Source organism: Podarcis filfolensis (assembly GCF_964270895.1).
Source record: "Podarcis filfolensis genome assembly, chromosome: 4".
Classification (NCBI taxonomy): domain Eukaryota; kingdom Metazoa; phylum Chordata; class Lepidosauria; order Squamata; family Lacertidae; genus Podarcis; species Podarcis filfolensis.
Window position 1 is genome coordinate 91545608 of NC_139607.1, and position 26324 is coordinate 91571931.

General features: G+C 45.2%; 1 protein-coding gene across 13 annotated transcripts in view; it reads left to right on the forward strand.

The window, feature by feature from the left end:
- DLG2 (discs large MAGUK scaffold protein 2) overlaps window positions 1–26324 on the forward strand; it is an 877737-nt gene that overhangs the window by 105870 nt on the left and 745543 nt on the right. For all 13 annotated transcript variants that reach the window (XM_083609628.1, XM_083609598.1, XM_083609629.1 and 10 more), the window contains exon 4: window positions 5500–5648. In XM_083609628.1, the coding sequence (XP_083465754.1) occupies window positions 5500–5648 (149 nt within the window). The remainder of the gene's footprint in view (window positions 1–5499; window positions 5649–26324) is intronic.

A 26324-nucleotide genomic window follows, 5' to 3' on the forward strand; every position in this document is an offset into this window, starting at 1 on the left:
CGGGTTAAGAACTTTGCTTCAGGATGAGAACAGAAATCGTGCTCTGGCGGCGCGGCAGCAGCAGGAGGCCCCATTAGCTAAAATGGTGCTTCAGGTTAAGAACAGTTTCAGGTTGAGAACGGACCTCCGGAACGAATTAAGTACTTAACCAGAGGTACCACTGTATAAGAGAACGAGGGAGGCATTCATAGAGAATTCGGGCATCTCTTTTTCTAGAAAAGCAGCACTGGCTATATATATTAAAACCAAACTCCTATCACAGTTTACAAGGTTGTTGCGATGAACTTTGTATGTGCTGAGTTTTTTTGGAGAAAAAGCAGGCTATAGATGTAAAGAAAGTTGTTTTTTTTTTTTTTTGAAAAATCAAATATGTTGGATGTGGGAGTGATCAGGCACAGGGCTGGATATATCAAGCTTCCTCCTAAAATGGTGAAATCAAGCCAGTAAAAAGCAATATAGTATAATAAAAATAATTAATAAAAATAAAAATAATTTATTATTTCTATCCCGCCCATCTGGCCGGGTTTCCCCAGCCACTCTGAGCGGCTTCCAACAAATATTAAAAGTACACTAAAATATCAGTCTTTAAAAACTTCCCTAAACAGGGAAGCAATAGAGTTCAATTCCTTCCCCCACTTTACATGTAGTCCAGATATTTCGGACTACATCGCCAATCAGCACCAGCCAGCGCTTGCTTGCCTTATCCGATATTTCACAACCAAATTCTTGATAAGACTCAGCACGCCAGACCAGGTTTTGTCACAGCAGGCAGAAGTCGGTTGACTGATTAATTTGCTTTGAATTGGAGAATTAATTACCTAAGCACATTAATCAGTGCTCCAGCTCTAACACTAGTGAAGCTAAACCTTCTACAAAAGTAGCAGAACTGCAGAATATAAAGGGTTTTTTGGTGGTGGGGATGGGGAAGGATAGCTTAGATTGCTCCTCTGTCTTTGGAGTATCAAGGTTTGTTTTCTTAAGATCCTCTAATTAAGTTTATTTTGGATACTATCCTGAAGACAAAGCTAATATGCAAAGCTAATTAACCTTGGCTGCCATCCAGGATTATTAATAATCCACTTGTATGTAGGGTCCTGAGCCTGTTCTACACAGCAGATAATTTCTTGATGCCCATCTGGCCAGAGAGCTGGGTTTTGTTTTGTTTTTTATCCTGGCACAAATTCCTATCCCAGGCTCTTCCAAATGCTTGGGCAGGTGAAGGTATAAGTGTCGAGTTTGCATCTGAGAGAACTAAAATGGATCCTAGTTGTACACTGTGTCATTGGTTCACCTGCTACTTCATTTGTTGCCTCTGTTTGCTGGAGAGCATTCAGATATGTAGGAAATCTAGGCATCATATAAAGGCCACATTCACACCTTACATTTAAAACGCTATGATACCACATTAAACAGTCATGGCTTCCCCTCTCAAATATTCTGAAAGTTGTAGTCAAAACAAACACGGCTAGCTATCTGTATCTGAAAGTTGTAGTTACTAAGAGACCAGGGATTGAACATGGAAACTTCTGCATGCATGCCAAGCAGATGCTGTACCTCTGAGCTACAGCCTTCCCCATAAATCAGAGGTTTTCAACCTTTTTTGAGTCCACAACTCCCTTGACCAACTACATTCTTTATGTGGCATCCCTGTGGGGCTCAGGAGCCCAGTTATGTCATCCCTTGCCTGCTGAGCTGGTAGCCTCTCACCCTTTTTCGAACACCGTGCCTTGTGGAGAAGAAGAAGAGGAGGAGGAACAGGAGGAGGAGTTTGGATTTGATACCCCGCTTTATCACTACCTGAAGGAGTCTCAAAGCGGCTAACATTCTCCTTTCTCCTTCCTCCCCCACAACAAACACTCTGTGAGGTGAGTGAGGCTGAGAGACTTCAAGGAAGTGTGACTAGCCCAAGGTCACCCAGCAGCTGCATGTGGAGGAACAGGGAATCGAACCTGGTTCACCAGATTACGAGTCCACTGCTCTTAACCAATACACCACACTGGCTCTCCCCCAGCCTCCTCCCTTCTTCTCCCCTCTCCTTGGGAGTCTTCTGGGCAGCCGCTGCGCCTGGTCTCTGAGCCACACACCTCCTGCCCCAAAGAGAGGTGCCTCTTCACACTGCCCCATAGGGGCCTGGGAAGAGGATGCCCCCAGCCTTAGCGGCCTGACGGAAACTGGCCAAAGCTGAACGTGAGGCCAGGATCTTACCTTGGGAGGCAGCAGCGGCAGCATCGGGTACTGCCAGGCCTGCATGGTGGAAAGTGTTATGTATTAAGATTAGTGGCAGTTCTCACTCAGGGCCACCAGTATGTAAATGAAGAATTGAAAACTGTCGCTCCTGATTGGTTAGCTAGTTGTGAGTTGTTATTACATAAAGCAGCCAGCTAGGTTGCAGTCAGTCTCATTCCAGGAGCAGTTCTAACTACTGCAATAAAGAGCTGTGAATCCAACAGAGCTGTGTCCTTCGTCCATCTTTTCCACTATTCAACAGAAAGGCTATCCTTCAGCACTGGGCACTCAACTCCCAGGCCGGCCTTGCATACATCAAGCACGAGAAGGGCCAGTGCAGAACCTGTCTGCCTGCCTGGCCTCCCACTATCCATTCCCAACAGAAAGGACTGGCAGATTTTCTGGCTGGGATCCTTCGCCCACTTGCTTGCTTACTCCAAGGCTATCTCAGCTCTGGGTAACCAGCACCCCCTGGCCAGCCACAGAGGCACCATTCATGGGGCTTGAAGCCAGGGCTGCTGCAACAAACAGCTGCACAAGCCTTTGGGAGGCAGAGATGCAAGAGGGCATCAGTGGAAGGGAGGGAAGGTAAGAGGGACAGAGGCCAGTGTTAAACCACTGCCATAAACGAAAGTATAGGAGCTTTGGAAGCTGCCTTACACTGAATCGGACCATTGGTCCATCTAGCTCCATATTGTCTACACAGGCAGGCAGTGGCTTTCCCTGTTTGGAGAAAGTAGTCTCTCCCAGCCCTACCTGGAGATGCTGGGGACTGAACCTGAGACCTTCTTCACACAAAGCTAGTGCTCTTCCACTGAGCTATGGCCTTTCCGGCTGTGCCCAGGTAAGCACTTTGCTCAGGGAGCCCTCAAATCCACAGCTATCTCCTTGGATGCTAACCTTATTTCCCTGGTCCACTGCTTAACAGTCACAACCGAGTCTTACTTTCCACTCCGTCGCCTGCAGTGGCATCAACCAATTTCAGGGCAAAATGGTTCCTTGGGACGCTCCTCCGAAAAGTCCCGAATGTCAACGTGTCTGTCTTGGTACATTTCCCCTTGCTATTCCTTTTCCGACGGACATTAACATGCTGCAGCTGCAGCGCCTGTAGCCAATAGTCACAGGGGCCAGTTCTTTCCTTTCCTCGCTTCTGCAGGGCATCCTTACCTTGACCCTCACTACATCCCAGTTCGGTTTGTGTTTTACTTAACCGGTTCCAAAATTAACAAGCCTCCTGCAAAACTGTACAGCCTGTGCTGCGTAAAGCAGAAGTAGGAACAGTGATAAAGTCCTTTGGAATCTTTGTTTTGCAATTACGTTTTCAACATTTTTTATCAAATACAATCAAAATAAAATTTTGTCTTTTTTATTATGTTTGCCGACTTCCCACCCCTTTCCCCACCGAGTTGTTTCTCCCCTTCTGCTGTACCCTACCTTCTATCTATCAAATCATAACCACAATACTATAATCCATGGATAGGCAAACTAAGGCCCGGGGGCTGGATCCGGCCCAATCACCTTCTAAATCCGGCCCGCAGGCGGTCCGGGAATCAGCATGTTTTTACATGGGTAGAATGTGTCCTTTTATTTAAAATGCATCTCTGGTTATTTGTGGGGCATAGGAATTTGTTCATTTCCCCCAAAAAACTATAGTCCAGCCCCCAACAAGGTCTGAGGGACAGTGGACTGGCCCCCTGCTGAAAAAGTCTGCTGACCCTGCAGTATAATCCAATTACTTCTGTTGCTCAAATCCTGCTCACGAATCCATCATACTGCATTTCTTTAAATACTTCCCCCAAAAGGCATCCATTCTTTCTTAAAACACGCATCATTAGATTCTCTTAATTTTGCCTGTTCTGCATGGTCCATTTCTTACTGATCCATTCTTCTTTTGTTGGAAAAATGTCCTCTGGAATCAATTGCGATGTACTATTTAAACAATGGGTGGGGCACCTCCATTCTTTCTGCATTTGTCCTCCTGGAATGAGGTTCCTCAGTGATGAGGAACCTTTGCCCCTCCAGATGATGCTGGATTCCCAACTCCTATTGGTCCCAGCCAGCTTGGCTATTGGACAAGGATGGTGGGAGTTGTACAGCAACACAGGTCGCGACAGCAAACACCTGAGATGGTCTGCTTTAACCTACCACTGCTGGGTGATAAAATTTCACGAAATAATTTATTACCCTCTGGGGTCCCCCCCCAATATCTATATACATATTACAGTCAGACAATAAAGGGGTACTGCATGTGTTACGTTTAAAGAAAGACATCTTACAAATCAGTTCAAATGAGTTGGACTGATGTTTGCCCATTGCCTGTGCAAATATTTGATACCCTTAATATTTGAAGTCATTCCTTTTTTTTTTAATACAAAGGATCTAATGAAAGGTTTATTAGATTAGAAAAGTGTAAGCTCTGTGATTCACTCTTTTTTCCTACCTTAATTGTGTTTTTAGATTTTTTGCTATTCTACCATCTGATAGGGAATGGTTATTAAGGGATAAACCAACCGAACTCACATGCAAAGGGAGAGAAGGTAGATTGCTTTGTTGAGAGATTGACTTGTTTTGTTGATTATTGGAATGAACGATATGGAAATGCAAGGCTTGATTGGCAGGGTAGAAGGCAGGGAAGGTGGACGAAAGGCCGCTAACTCTAGTTTTGACTTGATCCTTCTACAAGGGCAACACTGAGACTAAGGCGGGGGCTGAGGGCTGAGAGCCAGGGCTGCCCCCTGGACTGGTTGTGGGTAAGAAGGCAGACTGAGGTCAGTAGGGTGGTGCCTCGTTTGCCCTAGCCGAGCAACCACCTGGGCTGATTATGTAAAAAATACAACTTCTAATTCCCTTAGGACTGCATGCATCCAAAATTGGCAGTGGTTAGGAAAATGGGGGTGGGGTGGGGGAGGCAGAAGGAAATATTGTCTTGTTTTGTAATATACTTGCAAGGATTCTCTTCCAGCGAAAATGTTTACTCTCAGTATCATTCAGTAGTGATTAGCTTTGCATTATTCATATATTCATGTAATATTCATGATTAATACAATATTTTAAAAGGGAAATGGTTCTTTAAAAAGTCTCAGCATCCTAGAACAGTAAATTATGTGTCAGCACCTCTCTGCTGAAAAGGAGCCAGAAATGAATTCCCAAATACAACAGGTGCAGATTTGTTTGTGGGTTTTCGGTAAACAACCCGTAACCTCTCTATCTGGCATATCAAATGCCGCCAGGTATTTTAATAAAAAGATTATATTATTTCTTGTTCACCAACAGACATTCAGGAGTTTTACGAAGTGACGCTGCTAAACTCCCAGAAAAGTTGCCAGGAGAAAATAGAAGAAGCAAACCAAGTTGCTGAGAAATGGGAGAAGAAGACACAGTCTTTGGCAACAGACGATGAAAGTCAGCCCCAAACCCGAGAGGTACAGTGCTTTAATTAATGGCTTGATCACACACTGCATCAATAAACAGAAAAGAATTGTGGTCCAGGACTTAGAAACACGTGTCACACTGAACAGTGATACAGTTGTGGGCAGCAGTAAGGTTTGGGCCTGTATGGGTGCACCAGCAGAGCATCCTGCTGCTGCAAGTGCACAGCCCCAACCTCGTGTCATGGCTGGACACAGAGGAATGGTGGGGGGCACCAGGTGGGGAACCCCCAAGGGAAGAAGGCTCAGAGCCCGGGGAGTTGTGGTGGGACAACGATGAGTGGTCACAGGGAGAAGAAGACTGGGAGGAAGTGGTGTCTGAAGCTGAAGGGGTAACAGGTCTTAGTGAGCAGGGAGAGTCTGTGGCAGAAAGAAGTCCGGAATCAGAAGTGGAAGCAGGCCAAGAGGCAGAGAAGAGTAATGGGTGTCTCCTGCTCTTGCTGCGACAAGCTCCGCTCCTTCCTGGTCCCCCAGGATCAGAAGAGGTATGAAGAGGGAGGAGCACAGACAGGCACGTCAGCTAGTCTCAGATTGCTTGGGAGGGACACAGGGAGGAAGAGATTCAGGCAGCTGTGGGAAGACCTTCAGGCTCTACAGCTGTTTCATAGTGGCAAAACCTACCAAGAGGAGTTGCTGTGCCCATTAGGCCTGAAACTCTTGAGCTAACCTGGTTCCTTTTCAGAAAGAGTTCACCAACTCCATGTAATTTATTACTGACACCTGCTCCTTGCTCCTCCTCCTTCTTTGGCGATTGATTGTCTTCCATAAACATGGTTTTAACAATGAGTCCGTAAGTGATTGTGGAGGCCAATTCTGGACCCACACATCCTTCCACAGTGGGGACATTGGTTTCCGGGCGGCAGTTGATCACGGTGAGGATTTGCCAAGAGGGCCTTCCTCCTAGCACGTTTTTCCCTTACGTCCTGAGTTCGAGTGTCTTCAAAGCCCTTGACACCTTTGGTAAAGGCTGTTCTCCAGTTGGAGCGCACGCAGGCAAGGGTTTCCCAATTGTTGATGTTTATACTACATTTTTAAAGATTTGCCTTGAGAGAGTCTTTAAACCTCTTTTGTTGATCACTAGCATTACACTTTCCATTTTTAAGTGCGGAATAGAGTAGTTGCTTTGGAAGACGATAATCAGGCTTCCGCACAACATGACCAGTGCAACGAAGTTGATGTTGAAGAATCATTGCTCCTTACACCTTACCACCTCCCTGCCCAACTCCAGCCCTGCACTAGTAAGCTGCGGTGATGCTGGTGCCCTGAGGGTGGCTTTGCCCTGCACTAGTAAGCTGCTATTGCCAGGGAGAAGAGTGTTGCACACCCAAAGCAGCTCACTGCCTGGGTGGGGCAGAGCTGCTTTGTTAGCATCCCAGCAGGTGGGTTGCTGTTGCTTCCTGGGAGAGAGGTGGGGAGGGTTGGGTTGGCAGGGACGTAGATATGCTGACAGGAGTGCTGCTGAGGAGGCTTAGCTGGCCAGATAGTTAAGGCCAGGAAGGACAGTTAAATATTCAGCATTTGTATGGGCTTCTCCGGTGTCCTCAAAGCACTTCACATGAGCCATTGTAATAATCCTTACAAAGAACGCCTAGGAAGCCACTGAAGATCTGCAGCTAGGCTGGCAGCGGTTCTCAACCTGTGGGTCCCCAGATGTTGTTGGACTACAACTCCCATCATCCATGACCACTGATCATGCTGGCTAGGAATTATGGGAGTTGTAGTCCAACAACATCTGGGGACCCACAGGTTGAGAAACACTGAGCTAGGGTGTCATGTATTCCTGGCAGCCTCCTCTGTGCAAGACCTAGGTTGTTGCATTCTGCACCATCTGCACCGCCAAGCAAAGAACGAAGTCAGTCATATGGGAGTCACTTAGCATTGAGGCTGCAAAGGCATGGATGATATGGTTGCTCCCTTGGTGTGCACACTCGACAATAGCCAGCCCCAGCTGCTACAGTGTGCATCATTTGAGGAGAGCCCTCCTAGATGCCAGAGGTTTAGGAACAGCCTGCGCCTGACAGTGACACCTCTTTTTATTATTTATTTTAGCTATTTCATAAAATGTATACAGTGCACCGCTTGACCTCAAACCCATTCACAAAACAGTGACATCAGGAAAAATGCGCAACCGCACTCTGAAACATACAAAAGTCAAAATACTAAAACAGATTAAAGCTACCTCAACCTTCTAAGCATCTGGGTAGGCTTGTCTAAACAAGGATGTTTTCAGCAGGCACCAAAAAGTGTGCAGCGAAGTGGGCCTGTGAGCAAATGCGTGCCATACAACACACGGCATACAACACACCCAACGCACACCTAAAGCCCATTATTTTCCCCAAAGAATCCTGGGAACAGAATCCCCCACAGAATTAAAGTTCCCAGCACCCTTCATAAACCACAGTTGCCAGAATTCCTTGGGGGAAGTCATGTGCTTTGGTTGTACTTTAAATGTGTGCTGTGGATCTGCCCTGTGGGCTCTTTCTCTGTGTGTGACTTCTGGAACCTTCTAGAGCCGAGTGGAATGGCCCATTAGGGCAAACAGAGCACTGCCTCGCCAACCTCAGTGTGCCCTTTGTCTGTGGCAGCTTCTGCTTCCATTAGTCCCAATGTTGCCCGTGTTAAACTGAGGAGGAAGATAAAACTGGAATTAGTTGGCTATGCCTGTCATTGGCTCTGGCTCCAACTACTTTTGGGGCTCACTGTCTTCTACCAGTGGGCACCAACCGCCATTGCTAGAGCCTCAATCTTTTCCTGGTGTGCTTTGACTCTTTGTCATGCAAGCACCTTCACATTCAGTTCTCCTCAGGTCATCGAAAAAGCAGCAGCTTCTAGAATCTTCTCTGAGGTAATTGCATCAGCAAGCTTTCTTCCTCCTCCTCCTCCTCCTCCTCCTCCTCCTCCTCCTCTTCTTCTTCTTCTTCTTCTTCAACCTTAGGCAAGGGATGTGTTTGTTTTACTTCTTTTCTGTTTGTTCCCTCTTTCATGAGGGTTTATTTATATATATTTCATTAGCTCTCCCCTTCCACACAACCCCCTTCCTAACTCCCAGTGTGGTGGAAATAGTCTTATAGTTTTCAGTCTAATTTCCATGAAAACAGAGCTACAATTTCCAGCGTGGTTTAACAATTAACCCCTCTTCCCAGGGAACTCTGGGAACTGTAGTTCTGCATGGGAAATAGGGGGCCACCTAACAACACACAACACCCTTGACAAACTACATTTCCCAGCATTCTTTGGGGGAAGCCATGGTATAGAGAATCATAGAATCATAGAATCATAGAGTTGGAAGAGACCACAAGGGCCATCGAGTCCAACCCCCTGCCAAGCAGGAAACACCATCAGAGCACTCCTGACATATGGTTGTCAAGCCTCTGCTTAAAGACCTCCAAAGAAGGAGACTCCACCACACTCCTTGGCAGCAAATTCCACTGTCGAACAGCTCTTACTGTCAGGAAGTTCTTCCTAATGTTTAGGTGGAATAAACATATTAAGTATAAACTGGTATGATACTGCCTTGGACTGGGCAGCTCTTCAAATAGAGGGGTGTCGTGTCCTCTGTAAAGTGTGATATCCGGCCACCCTATTCCCCTCTGAGATTTTTAAACACGTCTGTCTGACACACAATTCTATGGTAATGGTTTTGTAATGTAAGGCAGCCACATTCGTAATCTCCTTTCTTTGGTACCAGTAAAAAAAATCCAGAGGTTGTTGGTTGTTGTTCTACCAGAAACTGTAATTCCTCAGAAAAGCAAACTTCCCTCAGTCAGAGTGAGAGAGGGCATAGCTTTCCTTACAAATCAATGTTTTACCTTTTTGGAAACAAGGCTTCTCATCTTTCCTGGTTAGAAAGTAAGAAAAATAGAAAACAATCTTGTTTGGCACTAGAAGCAATAACTTTTTCCTCAGCGTAACTGGGCTCCTATTCAGGTGTGCACACTTTTAATAAAAGGCTCCACTTGGTTCCACTTTTAACCTCTACTTTCATTAGCCCAGGCTCTGAAGCTCCGCATTTTCAGTCAGTAATGTTCTCGCCCTTTTATTCAGGGAGAAAATTGAGGTGAAAGAAAGGAACTCACTGCTGTCAGTCTTCAGTATGAGGCTGCAAACTGCAGGCCTGACTGGTGCTTGTATCACAACACGAATAGACTATTAATTCTCTAGCAGGGCTTGTTTGCAGGAGCTGCTTATGGAAGGGTTTTTTTGGTACCCTGTTGAAGGAGAATCTGGGAGAAATGGGATTGTTAACCATTTTGCTTGGCTAAGGGCATATTACCTACGCCGGTGAGCTAAACTGGCTTAGCTGCAGTGCTGAGAAATGTATGAACGATCATTCAAGGAAAGATTACAACATCTGGGGCTTTTTAGTTTAGAAAAAATGTAAGCGGAGGGGCATGACACAGCTATATAAAATTATGCATGGTGTGGGAAAAGGGCATAGGGTTATTTCTTTCTCTCATAATACTAGGGTCATCCAATGAAGTTGAATGTTGGAAGATAAAACCATAGAATCATGGAATTGTAGACTTGGAAGGGACCCCAAAGGTCATCTAGCCTAGGGTTGTGCAAAGTTGTTGAGCTTTTTATTTTTATTTTTGACCAAAGTTGCTGAACTCTTTTTCCTACACTTCTGATATGGGTTGCCAGACATTTCATGTCCAGGAAATTTCGGACGTATGGCAGCCCTAATCCTACTACAATCCCCTGCAGTGCAGGAATCCCAGCTAAAATATACATGGCAAATGGCCATCCAATCTCTGCTTACAAACCTCCAAGGAAGGATAGCCCACAACCAGGGGCGTTAGGAAGTGGGGGGCGGAGGGGGTGGTCCAACCCAGGTGCCACACGGGTGTGTGTGTGTGTGTGACAAGATGGCCCCTGCCTCTCCCCAGCTGTAGAGCAGCCGAGGATGCATGCAGTCTATATGGGCACTGCTCACACGGCGACCATATGGGCTGCCGTGCATGCATACTCTGTACGGGATGCCGCACATGAGCGGTCCGTATGGATGCTGTGCAAGCGGCTGCCGCGCGCATGTGCCGCATCCCATATGGAGTGTGCATGTGTGGGGTGTCACACATGCACACTCCGTACGGGCTACCCCGCCCCGGGTGCTGGAGAGGGTCCGCCACTGCCCACAACCTCCTGACTGTTCCTGTGTTGAACAGCTCTTACTGTCAGAAAGCTTTCCCAGATGTTTAGTTGGAATCTCCTTTCTTGCAACTTGAAGCCATTGGTTCGAGTCCTGCCCTCCAGATCAGGAGAAAACAAGCTTGCTCCATCTTCCATGGGACAGCCCTTGAGATGTTTGAAGACGGCTATCATAGCTTAGTCTCTCTTTTCCAGGCTAAACATACTTAGCTCCTTCAACCACTCCTCATAAGGCTTGGTTTCAATACCAGTAATCTTGGTTGCCCTCCTCTGCACTCATTCTAGCTTGTCAACATCCTTATCTTAAATTGTGGTCCCCAGAATTGGTCACAATATTCCAGGTGTGGTCTGACCAAGGCAGAATAGAGTGGCACGATGACTTCCCTTGATTTGGAAACTAGACTTCTGTTGATGTAGAAGTATAAATTAAGTATTTCTTCACACAGCTCACTGTTAAACCAGTGGCAGACTTACAGTCTATGAGGGCCTGTGAGCAGCCCTTTGGGGACCCCCTATTTGTTGGCCTAAATAAATGTGACCATGTCAAAATTAGGGGTGTATGAGAAGATGATAACAATAGTGTTTCTGCCTTTGCACTGTTTTCTCCCTGCTTCCCCAGACAACTTGAAAATAATCCCTGCTGTGGGCCAGGCAGGAGGAAAAGGTCATGATAATAACATTTTATCTGAAATGCACCCCCCCTCTAAAAATAAAATAAAAAATCCCATTGGGAACTATCAGGAAAAAACACTGTGATGATAATAATGATGATAATGCCTCTGCAATGCTCTGCCCCCCAACCACTTGGGAACAATCCAGGAAAAGGTTATTATAATGATGATGCCTCTGCACTGGGCCCCCTCCCCCCTATCCCCTCCCCCAAATAACCCAGCAACTTGGGAACAATTAGGAAAAAATGTGATGATAATGATCATGGTACCTTAGCACTAGGCTTGCCCCTGCTAGACAACAACTTGGGGGGGGAGGGAAAAATGAGGTGATATGATGCCTTTGCACTGGGCTGTCGTCCCCCCACAACACCTCTGGAACAATCCCTGCTGTATGGTATGCAGCAGACACAAGAGAGGGTTACCATATCCTCCTCTCATCGTTATATTGAACTGAGCCCTCTCTCAAGTAGCTGCCTGCTGCACATTCCGGCAGGCAGCAAAACAAATGCAGCAGCAAAGAGACAATTCCCACGTTTCTTCCTCCCCTCTCCTGCATTTTCAAAAAGTGTCCATGGCAGCTGCCTGCCACATAGCCGGCAGGCAGAAAAACACATGGTGATTTCAATCTCAACACACATTTTTAAAAAGCCTATCGACTGCTGGTGAGTGGCCTTTCTGAACCCCTCGGGTCCTTGCCCAGTTTCTGAATTGCCCAACAACTGGTCCGATATCTGCTTTCGAACCTAGAGGTTCCATATAGCCACTGTGGCTAAAAGTCACAGATAGCAGGTCCATCGCCCAGTGGTTTGCCTAATTTCTGTGGCTGTCTGCTGTTTAGGACAGCGCTCAGGAAAAGCAGACCCACTGCAGCACATTAAATGCACCCTTCTCTCGCCTCTTGTCTTGGGATTGCCTACCCATCCTCCATACCCAGTTATTACAAACATTGTAATTACTTCTTTGTCCTCAGCTCAACCGCCTGCTTGTTAAAAGGTTGCAGTAATAAAAACCCTCATTTAAGAATTCTTCCTCCTTGAGTAGTAATCAAACCTCTCATCTATTTCGCATCAGCAGCTTGCCTTGAGAACCTGAAGCTATTTAAGAGCCGTCTATGTAGATTTAGAGGAGTCCAATCAATCCTGCCATTGCAGAGCCAATGCAAAAAAAAAATATAGCCCAGCCAAGCTGAGCAAAAAAGGTGGTTGGTCTGAATGGCTGTTCCTGCTCTCGGCAGAAACACAGTCAGGTCTCATTCACACTTCATTTGGGACCACAAGTTCCAGGCAAAGGTCTGGGATTTCTGGGTCCAACTGGTTTTGCTTTTCCCTGGGAAAACTTGCCATTTACTGCTGAATCAGATGGCAATCAGGTTTACCAAGGTTTGCTGTTTGTTCTGATTCAATGATAAATAGTGGGTTTTCCCAGGGATGAGCCCATATTCATAGTTACTTATCTGTTAGCATCATTTATTTCATAACAATGCTGAGCATTTGTATTTATAGCTAGCCAATGCGTTGTGTCCATTATCTTGCCACCCCTTCAGCAACCTTTCAAGGCGAGCCAGTTTTGTCATCTGTGTATTGCCGAGTGGGAACTGTGATATATAATAACAGCTTGCCTAAGACCAGCAAGGGAGTTCATGACTCAGGCGACATTTGCGCCAGGAGTTTCCTGAGTCACAGCTCAAGCCCTTTAGGCTGCAAGCCCACAGCACCTGGGCTTTCTGAGGTTCCCTCCCTCCATTATGTTGCGTTTTGAGCTTACTGCACCAAATATTTCTTTGCCCACTTTTGCCTCTTGCCCTGCCTATCATTTGGACTACTGCAGCGCGCTCTACGTGGGGCTACCTTTGAAGGTGACCCGGAAACTGCAATTAATCCAGAATGCGGCAGCCAGACTGGTGACTGAGAGAGGCCTCTGAGACCATATAGCACCAGTCTTGAAAGACCTACACTGGCTCCCAGTACGTTTCCGAGCACAATGCAAAGTGTTGGTGCTGAGCTTTAAAGCCCTAAATGGCCTCGATCCAGTATACCTGAAGGAGCGTCTCCACCCCCATTGTTCTGCCCGGACACTGAGGTCCAGCTCCAGGGGCCTTCTGGCTGTTCCCTCACTGCGAGAAGCCAAGTTACAGGGAACCAGGCAGAGGGCCTTCTCGGTAGTGGTGCCTGCCCTGTGGAATGCCCTCCCACAGATGTCAAAGCAATAAACAACTATTTTACTTTTAAAAGACAACTGAAGGCAGCCCTCTTTAGGGAAGTTTTTAATGTCTGATGCTGTACTGTTTTTAATATTCAGTTGGAAGCCGCCCAGAGTGGCTGGGGAAACCCAGCCAGATGGGCGGGGTATAAATAATAAATTAAATTAAAATTAAAAAAAAATTGCAAGTGGCCCCTAGAAAGTTGTCCAGAATGGAATGTGGCCCCCGGTCTGGAAAAAGGGTTCCCTTCCTTTGCTTTTTGAGATGGCCAGTTCTGGCTGTGGAAAGATCCAGCAGGGCGCTTCTTATCTTATGCAGTTGTTGCAGTATTCCGCCCCCCCCCCCCCGTCTGAGTGTTAAGATCCATAAAGCATTGGATAAAATAATAAGAATTTGTGTTCTGCAAATGTGTGTCCCAGCAGGTTCCTGACAGGAAGACAGTGTGCTACCAGGGGGTGGGAGGAGAGATATCTGCGTTTTGTTCACTGCTACTAATAAAATCCATACTTTAAACAGCTTGCAGAAACAAACATATGCTTAAGCTGGCTTCCTCATTAAAAATGACTTCTCTTGGAGCTATTGTTTAAAGTGTATTTGTAAGCTCAATAGGACTTGGCACCTCACTCGCACAAGTTTTTTTCCCCCTTTAAAAAAGCCTCGGAGTCATTTGTCTCACTTATACATCTTTCAGCTCTTATTATTTACCAAATCTAAGCTGCTACGCATGAGAATTTACTGCCCTCCAAGTCTCAAGGACGGAGTTTTCTACCGAGTTTAGGTAGATGAAGAGTGCGTTTCGTTAGTTAGCTCGAGCCTGTCATGATTTCATTTGCTAAAAATGCCTTGAAATGAGTTTATTCCACTTGTTTCTTTTTTAAATACACAACCACCTATCAACCTCAGAGGGAAATCGGGGTGGTTCACAGCAGGAAGGGGAATAACCAGGCTCACACTCAGCCAATCAGAGAGATTTGGTTGGTCTGAAATGGCGGAGGGTCTGCCCACTAAGGAACAAAGGTTCAAAGAAGGGGCAGCGAACCCATCTCAGTCCAAGGTCCACATACTCCTTCTGGGGGGTGACATACGAGTCATGGGTGGGGCCAGTGGCAAAAGTGGGGAGAGCCACAAATGCAAATGTTACCTTTGTACATTAGTTTCTGCACATATTCACATGCACTCTCCATTCAGATAAGCAAGAGGCATCATCAGAGTTCAAGGGTACATTCCATCACGCAAAACACGCAAGTAGAGTGAAAGAAAGGTCTGGTGAGGGGTGTGGCTCAGGAGGGTATGGGGCAGAGTCCCCAGGGCCAGATAGGGAGCCCTCGAGGGCCACATCTCCCGCACCTCCAGACCTGAGGCCCTGCGATGTCCGATTTAAAGGAACGGAAACCTAGCAGCCATAAGAAGCAGATGCTGCTATTGTATCACTGCAATCATTAGTATTATCGGCTAAGCACTGCAAGATTTGGTTTAACTTGCTCGTTTCACATTCTATTTGTTTATTTGCTTTATTGCTCCCTATCTTCAAGAGGTTCCAGAGGCAGCTTAAAATTGCAATAAAGCAAATGCAGATAGAAAAACCAAAACACACTATAAAATCAATACGAGGTAATTCAATAATTCCATTTGACACTAAGATAGGATAATGAAATCTGATTGCACATATTAAGGATGCAATTCTCCAGTCTCAGGTTCGAATGCCAATTGTTCTTGCCTTGGTGACAGAATATTTTGATCAAATATTGTATGCACTTGCAGCATATGATTCTGCATTTCAAGCGTGAACCCTAGCTTCACCACCCCTCACCTGTATACAAGCGGTCAAGGAAATATGCAATATCTCCCTTGAAGGGTGATAGATACATCAGAACATAAAAATTAGTGTGTGTGCAGTATGGAGGTCTCTCCCCCTCCTTTTTTAAAAAAGATCTTTATTATACTTTAATTAACTGAAAAAAATAACAAATACAATACAAAACAATACATACCTTACATACCTACTTAACCCACCTATACACCACATATACTTGACTTCCAACTCTTCTTTTTGTGCTTTGTACGCATTTCATGATTGTATTACTATCTTTCTTTTATTTTTATCTAACCAGATTCTACCACAACTTTCCTATATTTTCAAGATTTACGCTATTTCTGCCAGGAGATTTACATTCTCCATAATAGTTTTTGAGATATTCTTTAAAGATTGACCATTCATTGTTAACTTTTTGAACCAAATTTTGTCTTATTCTCCCTGCAAGTTCTGTGAGATGTTGGTATTTGATCATTTTGGCTAACCAGTCGGATATAGTGGGGATCTTATTGCTTTACCAACTTTTGGCTATCAAAATTCTTGCCACTATGGTGGCATACATAAGTAAGGATCTGTATATTTTCTTAATTTCTATAGACATGATACCGAGCAGGAAAAGTTTAGGGTTTTCTTTTATGAATGAGAGTTTAAACGTTTTTTTCAGTTCGTTATAGGCGGTGTTCCAAAAGTCTTTTAACATCTTGCACTCCTGCCACATATGTTGCACTGTACATATGTGTACAGTATGGAGGTCTCACCTTGTTTCCATACCTGTTTTCAGGCGGATTAGGAAAAAATGTAAAACCACAGTGCAACATTTATTACATTTATATACCTTTCTTGCAAGAGGTTCAGGGAGGCTCACCGTATTTTTCGCTCCATAGGGCGCACCGGACCATAGGGCGCACCTAGGCACCTAGTTTATAGGGGGGGAAATAAAGAATTTTTTTTTTATTTCCCCGACCCCAGCCCCCAGAACAGGTCCAGGAGCGGCAGCAAGATTGCGCGCAACCTCGCCGCCGCTCCCAGAGCTTGCGGGGCTGGGGACGGGGGAAGCCCGAGCTTCCCCCGACCCCAGCCCCCAGAACAGGCTGCTATCCGCAAGCCTTCAGAGCCCGAAGGCTTGTGGATAACTGCCTGAAGCCCGGGGAGCGCAGCGGGAGTTGGTGCTGCGCTCCCTGGGCTTCAGGCCGCAGGCTGCTATCTGCAAGCCTTCGGAGCCTGGCAAAACCTTCAGCGAAAGCCTGCATTTGCTCCATAGGACGCACACACGTTTCCCCTTCATTTCCGCAGGGGGGAAAGTGTGTCCTATAGAGCGAAAAATACGGGACATAGTTCTCCCACTCCTTTTTTTTAAATCTTCACAACAACCTTGTGAGGCTGAGAGCAAGTGACTGGTCCAAGGTCACCCACTTAGCTGAGTAGAAATTCAAATCTGGGTCTCAGTTTGACACTGCATCCTGAGAAGTCACAGTCAATTTGTGTATGTGCGTGTGACACATACACTTGCAGGATCCACCAATGACCACACCTGAGGTCAGAAGCCTTGCCTGTGTGTGCGTGTGTTTCAGGAAAGGCTGTGTGGCCCTCCTAGCACCTCCCAGCTGCTTGCTCACTGTTCCACTGATGCCTGCTCTCTACCTGCTCAAAGAGATGCTGCAATGCAGCAGTAGCGATGGCAGCATGAATCATGTGCACAGAGCAATGCATGCTTTAGTGCGTGGCCTCGCTTGCCTACCTTACTTCGTCCTCACTCCGTCGGGGGTCTTTCCCAGCTTGGGATGGCTGAATCTGTCTTTCGGTTTCTCATTTTGCTTTCTTACAATTTTAAGTTCAGTTTGCCACACTTCTGCATTATTGTGCATAACTTTTTCAAAGTCCTCCTAAAAGTCCATTTCAATGCATGCACATTTTTGTCTGCATTTTTTCCCTAATACACATTTTTGGTTTGCAAGCACTTCCCCCTAACATAATGGTTTGGGGATGTTATTTTCATTTTTTGTGCCTGCACCCATAATAAAATGCATTTTTGGCGCACTTTTTTTTTTTTTTGAGTTGGAGTATGGTATTGCTGTACAGTGGTACCTCGGGTTACATATGCTTCAGGTTACATTCGCTTCAGGTTACAGACTCCGCTAACCCAGAAATATTACCTCAGGTTAAGAACTTTGCTTCAGGATGAGAACAGAAATCGTGCTCCGTCGGTGCGGCGGCAGCAGGAGGCCCCATTAGCTAAAGTGGTGCTTCAGGTTAAGAACAGTTTCAGGTTAAGAACGGACCTCCAGAACGAATTAAGTACTTAACCCGAGGTACCACTGTATTTTAAATGATTGTTGCGTGTTGTTTTCAGGAAATGGCACATGGTTTCAGGAAGTGGAAATCTGATAGTTTTGGAACTGAATTCCCCCTTGCATTTTGTTATAACTGCCCCCCCGGGGGCCAGCTGGTGAAGGGCTGGCAATAAATTTTATAATCATCATCATACAGGCAAGTCGCATCATGTGCCAGGTATTCGGTTCCTAGGGTCATGCCTAAAGATCACATTGAGCCAAGATTATCCTTTCTTGACTGGCAAGGGCCTGGGGGAAGGGCTCCCTCATGTCTCTGTTGCCTCCCCTCACTCCTCCACATGTGAGCAACTGATGGAAGGGAGAAGGAGAGAGGTGGACACAGAAAGAGAGATAGGCAGAAAAAAAAGGCTGGAATGGATCTTGAACAGAGCTGCAGCCAAGTGTGTGAAATTGAATTTGTGTGTGTAAAACACACACGTGATTATACAGTGGTACCTCGGGTTACATACGCTTCAGGTTACAGACTCCGCTAACTCAGAAATAGTACCTCGGGTTAAGAACTTTGCTTCAGGATGAGAACAGAAATCGTGCGGCGGCAGCAGGAGGCTCCATTAGCGAAAGTACGCCTCTAGTTAAGAACAGTTTCAGGTTAAGAACGGACCTCCGGAATGAATTAAGTACTTAACCCGAGGTACCACTGTAATGATAATCTTTATTGCCAACTACACTGTCTGTGGCACGTTGGGAGAAGTCAAGAAGACAAATACATGAGACAGCCTTTCAGCTCAGGCCACCAAAAAGCAAACATTTTTACTTGCCTCAGGAGAATGGGAATTGTGGCGGCGGTGGGGCTGTTGAGGAGGAAAAACTGGGTAGTTGGTCGCCACTGCCCCCACTCACCAGGCAGGAAATGCCTTGCAATATGATTGGCTTTGCTTGGAATTTTTTTTTTTTAAGTTTTCAGCATTATTTTACTATTGAACTAAAGAGTTTGTCACCAGTGAAGGCCACCGACTTGGGGATGGCTTTAGCAGAAGCTTAGGCAAATTCATGGAGGATTAAAGCTATCATTGGCCACCGGCCATAATGGCTGTATTCTGCTTCCAGTAACAGAGGTGGTGTGCATCTGAATACCAGTCACTGGGGATAGTAATGAAGAATGAGAGTACGCAATAAAGTTATAAAGCAGAATACACAACGGTGCATATAACCTGTTACGACCTCAAAGAAATGCCCTAAACAGACCTGATCAAACTTCACAAAATATCTACAAGGTCTAAAAAAATATATGTCAATGGTCATGTAAAGTACACTATGAAATTGCAAGACTTCAATTTTTATGGCATTAATATAAGCCCATATTAAAAACTGTAATGATCACCGCCTAATTAAATCCACACCTCTTGCAAACTTTATGTTTTGTAATATCTCTAAATTACCTGCTCCTTTTTGCTGATATCTGCAGTTCTTACGGATAATTAAATATTTAATTTGAGAGTAAACAATCTGAAAAAGCTATTTCTCTAAACAAGGATATAAACAGGTCATCTTTTTTTATATAAAAAAATAGCTGCTGTAACTGATTTAAATAGTTCATTACAGGAGAGTATATTTGCTAATTGGTATATGAGGTTCTTTAATTATTTAAACGATTTTATAATTTTTAATTGGCTGTAAGCATTCCAGGGTGGGTTTTTTAAAACAAACAAACAAACAAAAGGGTTGGGGGGAAGGGCACAGTATGCATTTTCTCAATGAATGTACGTTAATTTTGGAATCAACCAAACCTGGAGCAGGAAGCTGTCTCATGCTTATATAAAACCCACTCTTCTTCATGTCAGTCTCAGGATAGTGGGGAGGTAGAAAAGAATTTCAATCGAACCTGCAAATTCCATTTGATATGTGTGCCGGCGTGGTTGCTCGAGAGCGAACAGGCAAGACCCCCACTGGTCTTTTCAAAGGCTTTATTATTGGTGCAAAAACATTCACAGTGCAGAATGTCTCAATTCCATGTCTTGCTCAGTCACTAGCAGAATCTGGGAGTGGGCAGTCCTTAAACTTTCCTGTTATGTACTGAGTTGAATAGGATCCAAAATGCAGCAGTCTGATTGGTCCTAGAACAATAGGATTCAGAATGCAGCAGTCTGATTGGTCCTAGAACAATAGGATTCAGAATGCAGCAGTCGGATTGGTCCTAGAACAATGCAGCAGTCTGATTGGTCTGCAGGAGCCACCCAATCCGGCTCCAGATGGAAGTGAATCCACAACCTGATTGGCCTACAGGAGAATTCCGGAATTAGCCAATCACGTGCAGCCCATTGTGTAAATAATGTATATAAAGCAGATACTTTGAGGGGACATTCATTCCTCCTCACCACTATGAGCTGAATAAAGAACATGAAATCCACTCTCGACTCAGAGTATATTTCATTTCCCCAGCAGAGTAGTCTCTTGACCCCCATCCTATGCCTCCCCTCTCTGCGTGTAAACTGACTGCGCAGAGAGGGCATGGGCAAAGGGAGACCTGCCCCCCCCTTTGCTCATGCTCAGTGCCGGGGCTCTCCCTTGCATCCTCCGATCCCTGCATCCCTTCCCCACTGGAGGCGTGGCTTCCCTCCTCCGCGGAGGAAGAGCTGCTTCTCACGATCTTTGGAGGCTCTCTGTAACCCAGCTGCCCTTCCACCCCTCAGCTCTGAGCTGATGGCAATTCCCTGACACCATTAAAAAGCAAAAAGAGAAGACAAAAATCCATCAGATTCAGTCTTATCTATACCAGGCTTCCTCAACCTGGTGCCTTCTACCGGTATATGTTTTTGACTACATCTTCCATCAGCCCAGCCCCAGATCTGCATTGGCTCTTCAGCATTTCGTAGCTGGACATGCATGGAATTAAACCTGGAACCTTTTGCATGCAAACTACGGCCTCCTCTCAATAGGCAATTTCACCGAGGAGACAACTTCAATACGGCATCGTCCGTGCGTCGCTATGTATTCTGCTTTATCTCTGCTCCCATAATCGCTGGATCTAATCTAATCCCTGCAGCTATAGCTTCCATTTCTCAAATAAATGGCAATAGAGAGAAAGAACAGCCCTGCTGAGTACCACAGTAAAGGTGATAATATTTAGAAGATGTTCTATTCACTGCCACGTTACATGTATCGGATTTTAATGCAACCATAGAAGTATTTCAAAGGAAGCACTTGGGAATCCGGCCGCAGCTTATGTTTATGAGCAATGAAGCAACTACAGTGAGCTGTTTCTGCGATATGTTTGGTGGTCTGCATCTGTCTGTCTCGAGAAACAGTGGAGGAATGTGCCTTTGGGGGTGAAGTCAAGCGTTTGGAAGGATACAGCGCCAGCTGTGGCTGTAGAGACAGATATGTGAGAGGCATGTTTTGTTGCACCTGGGGCAGATGAATTTCACAGGATCTGAGCTATCTGGACCTTAATGACTGGAATTGGCAAAATGATCAGTCTAGTGGCCAATACCTTAGTAATTTAGTCCCCACACTTATAGGATAAAACTGGAGCCAAATTAGTCAAGTTCCAGATTCCCTTGCTCACTAGCATTAGCTACTAGGACCAAAATTCTACATTTTATCTGAGCTGTGAATGCTCAAGGATGCTCAATTTGGAATACAGTGTGCATTATGAGCTGGGGAAAAAAAATCATATTCCTAACCAAACAACTGCACCCATCAATGGTGTTAAGGTGGATGGGATTGTTCACCACACACTCTCCTTTCACCCCCAAGGACCCAACGTTTCATTACAATGGCTAAACCTATGGTGCCACATGGGTATACGGTACCCACGGACGCCATTGCAGACTAAAACCCCCATAAGCCACAGCCAGTGTGGTCAGTGATCAAGGATCATGGACGTTGTCCAAACCATCTAGAAGGTACCAAATGGACCATCCCTGATCTACTATGAAGCTAGCAAACACAAAAGTAAGCTATGAAATGCCCTATGATAGCAACAAGATTACTGGCTACAAAGGAGGATGGAGGTGGAAGCAGAATGATGTGATGAAAAATGAGAAGAGGAAAAGGGTTATCAAGTTGTTATGGCAATTGGCATACGTAGGCCGTGATTTATGTACCCAGGCTCAAAAAGCATGATCTAACCAAGAAACACAAACATTGTCTTTGCTAATTAGAGTATTGCCCCAATAGCATCCAGTCTAGAATCATTAGTCATACTCACTATTTCTAATTACTTTCCCCTCCCCCCATCATTTTCTTTCCAGTTACTTAGGCTTGGCTAAGGCCTTTGCTTTCTTACATTTGTACTGATAGAGGCAGGGTACTGTTTGCCCTCTTGCAAATCTGGACTAATCCCCACGGTGGCAGCCTATAATGGCAGGACGATGTTTCTGGCTATGATCCTTTACACTTGATTTGCCCTCTTGTCTTAAATGCAATTTAGTTTCTACAGGATGCTGTTGCCAAAGAACACCCATTAAGCCATAGCTGAGCTTCAAATTGCCTTTGTTTTTCCTCCAGACTTCGAGGGATTTGTTTAATAATACCAGTTTCGCTTAGGAGGAGCAGATCTTAAGATGTACTTTCTTGGATACCATTCTCTTTTTTACCCTGATACACCCTCAGCCATTATCTTCATTCCTGTAAACCCACCACCCTTTGCCTGTTGGGCTGAAAGGCCTTTTGGGTTGGTGGAATCAAAACTTTCACAGCATAACTTGGGAGTTATGGCAGGAACAGTGATGGCCATTAAGGTGCAATCTCTGTAACTGAAAGATTATCGCATATGTGAGATGTGGTCTCTGGGCTGAAACCAGACAGAAACATCATCGTCGTCATCATTTTATTACTTATATCCCGCCCATCTGACTGGGTGGGTGCCACTACCGAGAAGGCCCTCTGCCTGGTTCCCTGTAACCTCACTTCTTGCAGTGAATTTTATCCGGAGAAGGGACACACTGTAGCTTGGCGGTAATTCACAGGCTTGGCAATCTGAAGGTCCCAGATTTCTCCTCCAGCATCCTACTTAAAAGGAGGCAGAGACTTGTGTTCTGCTGCTCCAGAGGGCTGGACTTGATTTAATGGGCTAATAATAATAATAATAATATTTATACCCAGCCCACCTGATTGGGTTGCCCCAGCCACTCTGGGCGGCTTCCAACATACTGTATTTTTCCGTGTATAAGGCTATATTTTCCCCCAATTTTTTTAAGTTTAAAATTAGGGGTCGTCTTATATACGGAATGTTGCAATTAATTATTTCTTAATTTTGGGCTCAAAAAAAGGGGGGGTCGTCTTATACATGGGGGCGTCTTATACACGGAAAAATACGGTATATAAAAGCATAATAAAACATTAAACTTTTTTTTTTTAAAAAAACCTTCCCTATACAGGGCTGCCTTCAGGTGTCTTCTAAAGTATAGTTACTTGTCTCCTTGGCTCAGTGGGGAGCATACTGTAACTTCACACCCTCCAACATTTCTCAGATGAGAATAGGAACGAAAAGTGGGACATTCCGGGATCAAATCAGAAACTGGGATGGCTTCTGTAAATCCGGGACTGTCCCTGGAAAATAGGGGCACTTGGAGGGTCTGAACAAAAAGAAACACCCACCTACCTACCTTGTAAATATATTTAACCTGAAACTGAAACTGCAGGCACACTAAATAAAAGTTATATGTTCTTTAAACTTTAAATGAAGAGTGTCTTGTGTGGTTTTCTAGGAGGGAAGAGAGAACTAAAAGGTCAACAGACCCAGGGCTGTCTTCCCCATACTCTGCAAATGGGAACTGCAATCTAATTCCCACAGAAAAGAGTGTGGCAGAGGGAGGAAAAAGAGGGAGATTAATGTTTCTGAATATTTCTTTCTCTGGAACCCGCACACTCACCTCTGTCCACACCAAGCCAGAATTTGTCACTTATAGAAAGCGAATTATGCTTGAGCCAAGCATATTTTTCTTCCCATTGATCATTTGCAGCCTGTAACCCTATATACAGGCGAGTGACTCACTATTTTTCTTGCATTCACACCTTCCCCAATGTTCTGTGTTCATCCCAGGAGGCTGTGTGGTCGCTGTACATCTGCTTAATTAATTAATTTACATTAATATTCTGTGAAATTAGTGACTTGGGCGCATGTGGTTATGTATTTTGCACTTTCCCCTGTAGCTCTTTAAATGCTTTAATGATTGGAGCAGCATTTATTTTCCAAGCAGTTAATTTAATAAAAGTCAATATCTCCCAGCATCATGTGCTCCTAGGAGCCTTTGATTATCAGTATGATAGATTAATTGACAGATTCCTGTTGTCACCAGGATGTGCCAGTATATCAAAGCAACCTATTTTATAGACTGCTGAAAGGATCAAAATGTTTCCTAGAAGTCGGTAAAAACCATGCTGCTCCAATAAATATATGCACATTTTAAATTGATGCCTGTCACTGTGATTACCTTAAATTAAATTTAAGAAATTAAAAAACTTTAGAAGAGCCCTGCTAGATTGTGCCAAAGATCCATGTCATATATTTAATCTGAAACTGCAGGAACACTAAGTTCTCACGATGTCTAATCAGATGGCTATAGTTAACTCACAAGCAAGACCTGAGTGCAATACCACTCTCCCCACTTCTGATTTCCAGCAGCTGGTATTGTTCTTGTTGTTTAGTCGTGTCTGACTCTTCGTGACCCCATGGACCAGAGCATGCCAGGCACTCCTGTCTTCCACTGCCTCCCGCAGTTTGGTCAAACTCATGCTGGTAGCTTCGACAACACTGTCCAACTATCTCGTCCTCTGTCGTCCCCTTCTCCTTGTGCCCTCCATCTTTCCCAACATCAGGGTCTTTTCCAGGGATCCTTCTCTTTTCATGAGGTGGCCAAAGTATTGGAGCCTCAGCTTCAGGATCTGTCCTTCCAGTGAGCACTCAGAGTTGATTTCCTTCAGAATGGATAGGTTTGATCTTCTTGCAGTCCATGGGACTCTGAAGAGTCTCCTCCAGCACCATAGTTCAAAAGCATCAATTCTTCAGCGATCAGCCTTCTTTATGGTCCAGCTCTCACTTCCATACATCACTACTGGGAAAACCATAGCTTTAATTATACGGACCTTTGTCGGGAAGGTGATGTCTCTGCCTTTTAAGATGCTGTCTAGGTTTGTCATCGCCTTTCTCCCACTTTCTGCCATCAAGGTTGTGTCATCTGTATATCTGAGGTTGTTGATATTTCTTCCGGCAATCCAGCTTGGGATTCATCCAGTCCAGCCTTTTTCATGAATATATGAACTTATATGAATTCTGCATATAAGTTAAATAAGCAGGGAGACAATATACAGCATTGTCGTACTCCTTTCCCAATTTTGAACCAATCAGTTGTTCCATATCCAGTTCTAACTGTAGCTTCTTGTCCCACACAGAGATTTCTCAGGAGACAGATGAGGTGATCAGGCACTCTCATTTCTTTAAGAACTTGCCATAGTTTGCTGTGGTCGACACAGTCAAATGCTTACCTTAACCTGGTGGCCATTGGCTAGGATGGCTGGAGTTGATCTGCAGTGACCTCTAAGGATGTTCAAAGCTTTGAAACAGAACTCTTTTCCACCCTTACCTGGCAATGCTGGGAAATGAACTTGGTACTATTTGCATGCATGGCATGTCTTCTACCACTCAGCTACAACCATTCCGACCCCGGGATTCTCATTATCCCACTTACTATGCTTTTGGAGTCTTGAATGTTTTCTTTCAGCGTCTCATGACTGCAGTTCTGACCAAAGGTATTGAGGGATGTGGGTCAAGCAGCCAATGGCCGTCTAGGCTCAAGCATGTTTTAACATGCTCCACCTCGCTTGGTGCCATTGGTTGATTTGCTGTGACGTCACAGCAGGCGTGGGCAGGGGCTCCAAGGCTACAGAAGGGCCACTCGGCTTTGAAGCGTGCACTGGGTGATACTGGGGACTCTGAAGACTTGGGCCAACCCAAGACATTTTAGCAAAGGAGGTGAGCCACAAAATAGTGCCACTTCCTCACCAAGAAAAAAGCAGGGATCTACACCCAGGAATAAGGTGTGTGGGGGAAGGGGAGGGGAACAAAGGTCGGCATTGGGATCTGCTGTCCCTGTGGATCCTGCTGCAGGAAGCAGTTGCCTCACTTTGCCACATGGGTAGGCCAGCCCTGCTGAAGACGTTAAGATCCTTTTATGGTCTGCAGACAATTTTAAATTTAGACCGTATGTTTTTAACAGATGGCTCACAGGCATCCAAATAGCAGCTTGGTGCAAACCCTCTAGGGAGGCCTTGCAAAATACACTAGATCATCCCTGGACAACTGGGGATGCGCCAAGCCAAAGAAAACCAAACCCACCGCTGAGATACACAAGGGTTTTTTCCAGACAAAAGGCTGACTTAAATGTCAGTGGCTCCCTTCGAATTCTGAAGGTAAAAAAATAAATAAAACAAAGCCCTGACAGGAATCCTGGACACAGCGTGGGAATATCTGCCCTTTATCCCAGGCAGTGGGGGTCACCCGGGCAGGTTTAGTCCTAGTCCTAAAATTTCTATACCATTTGATTG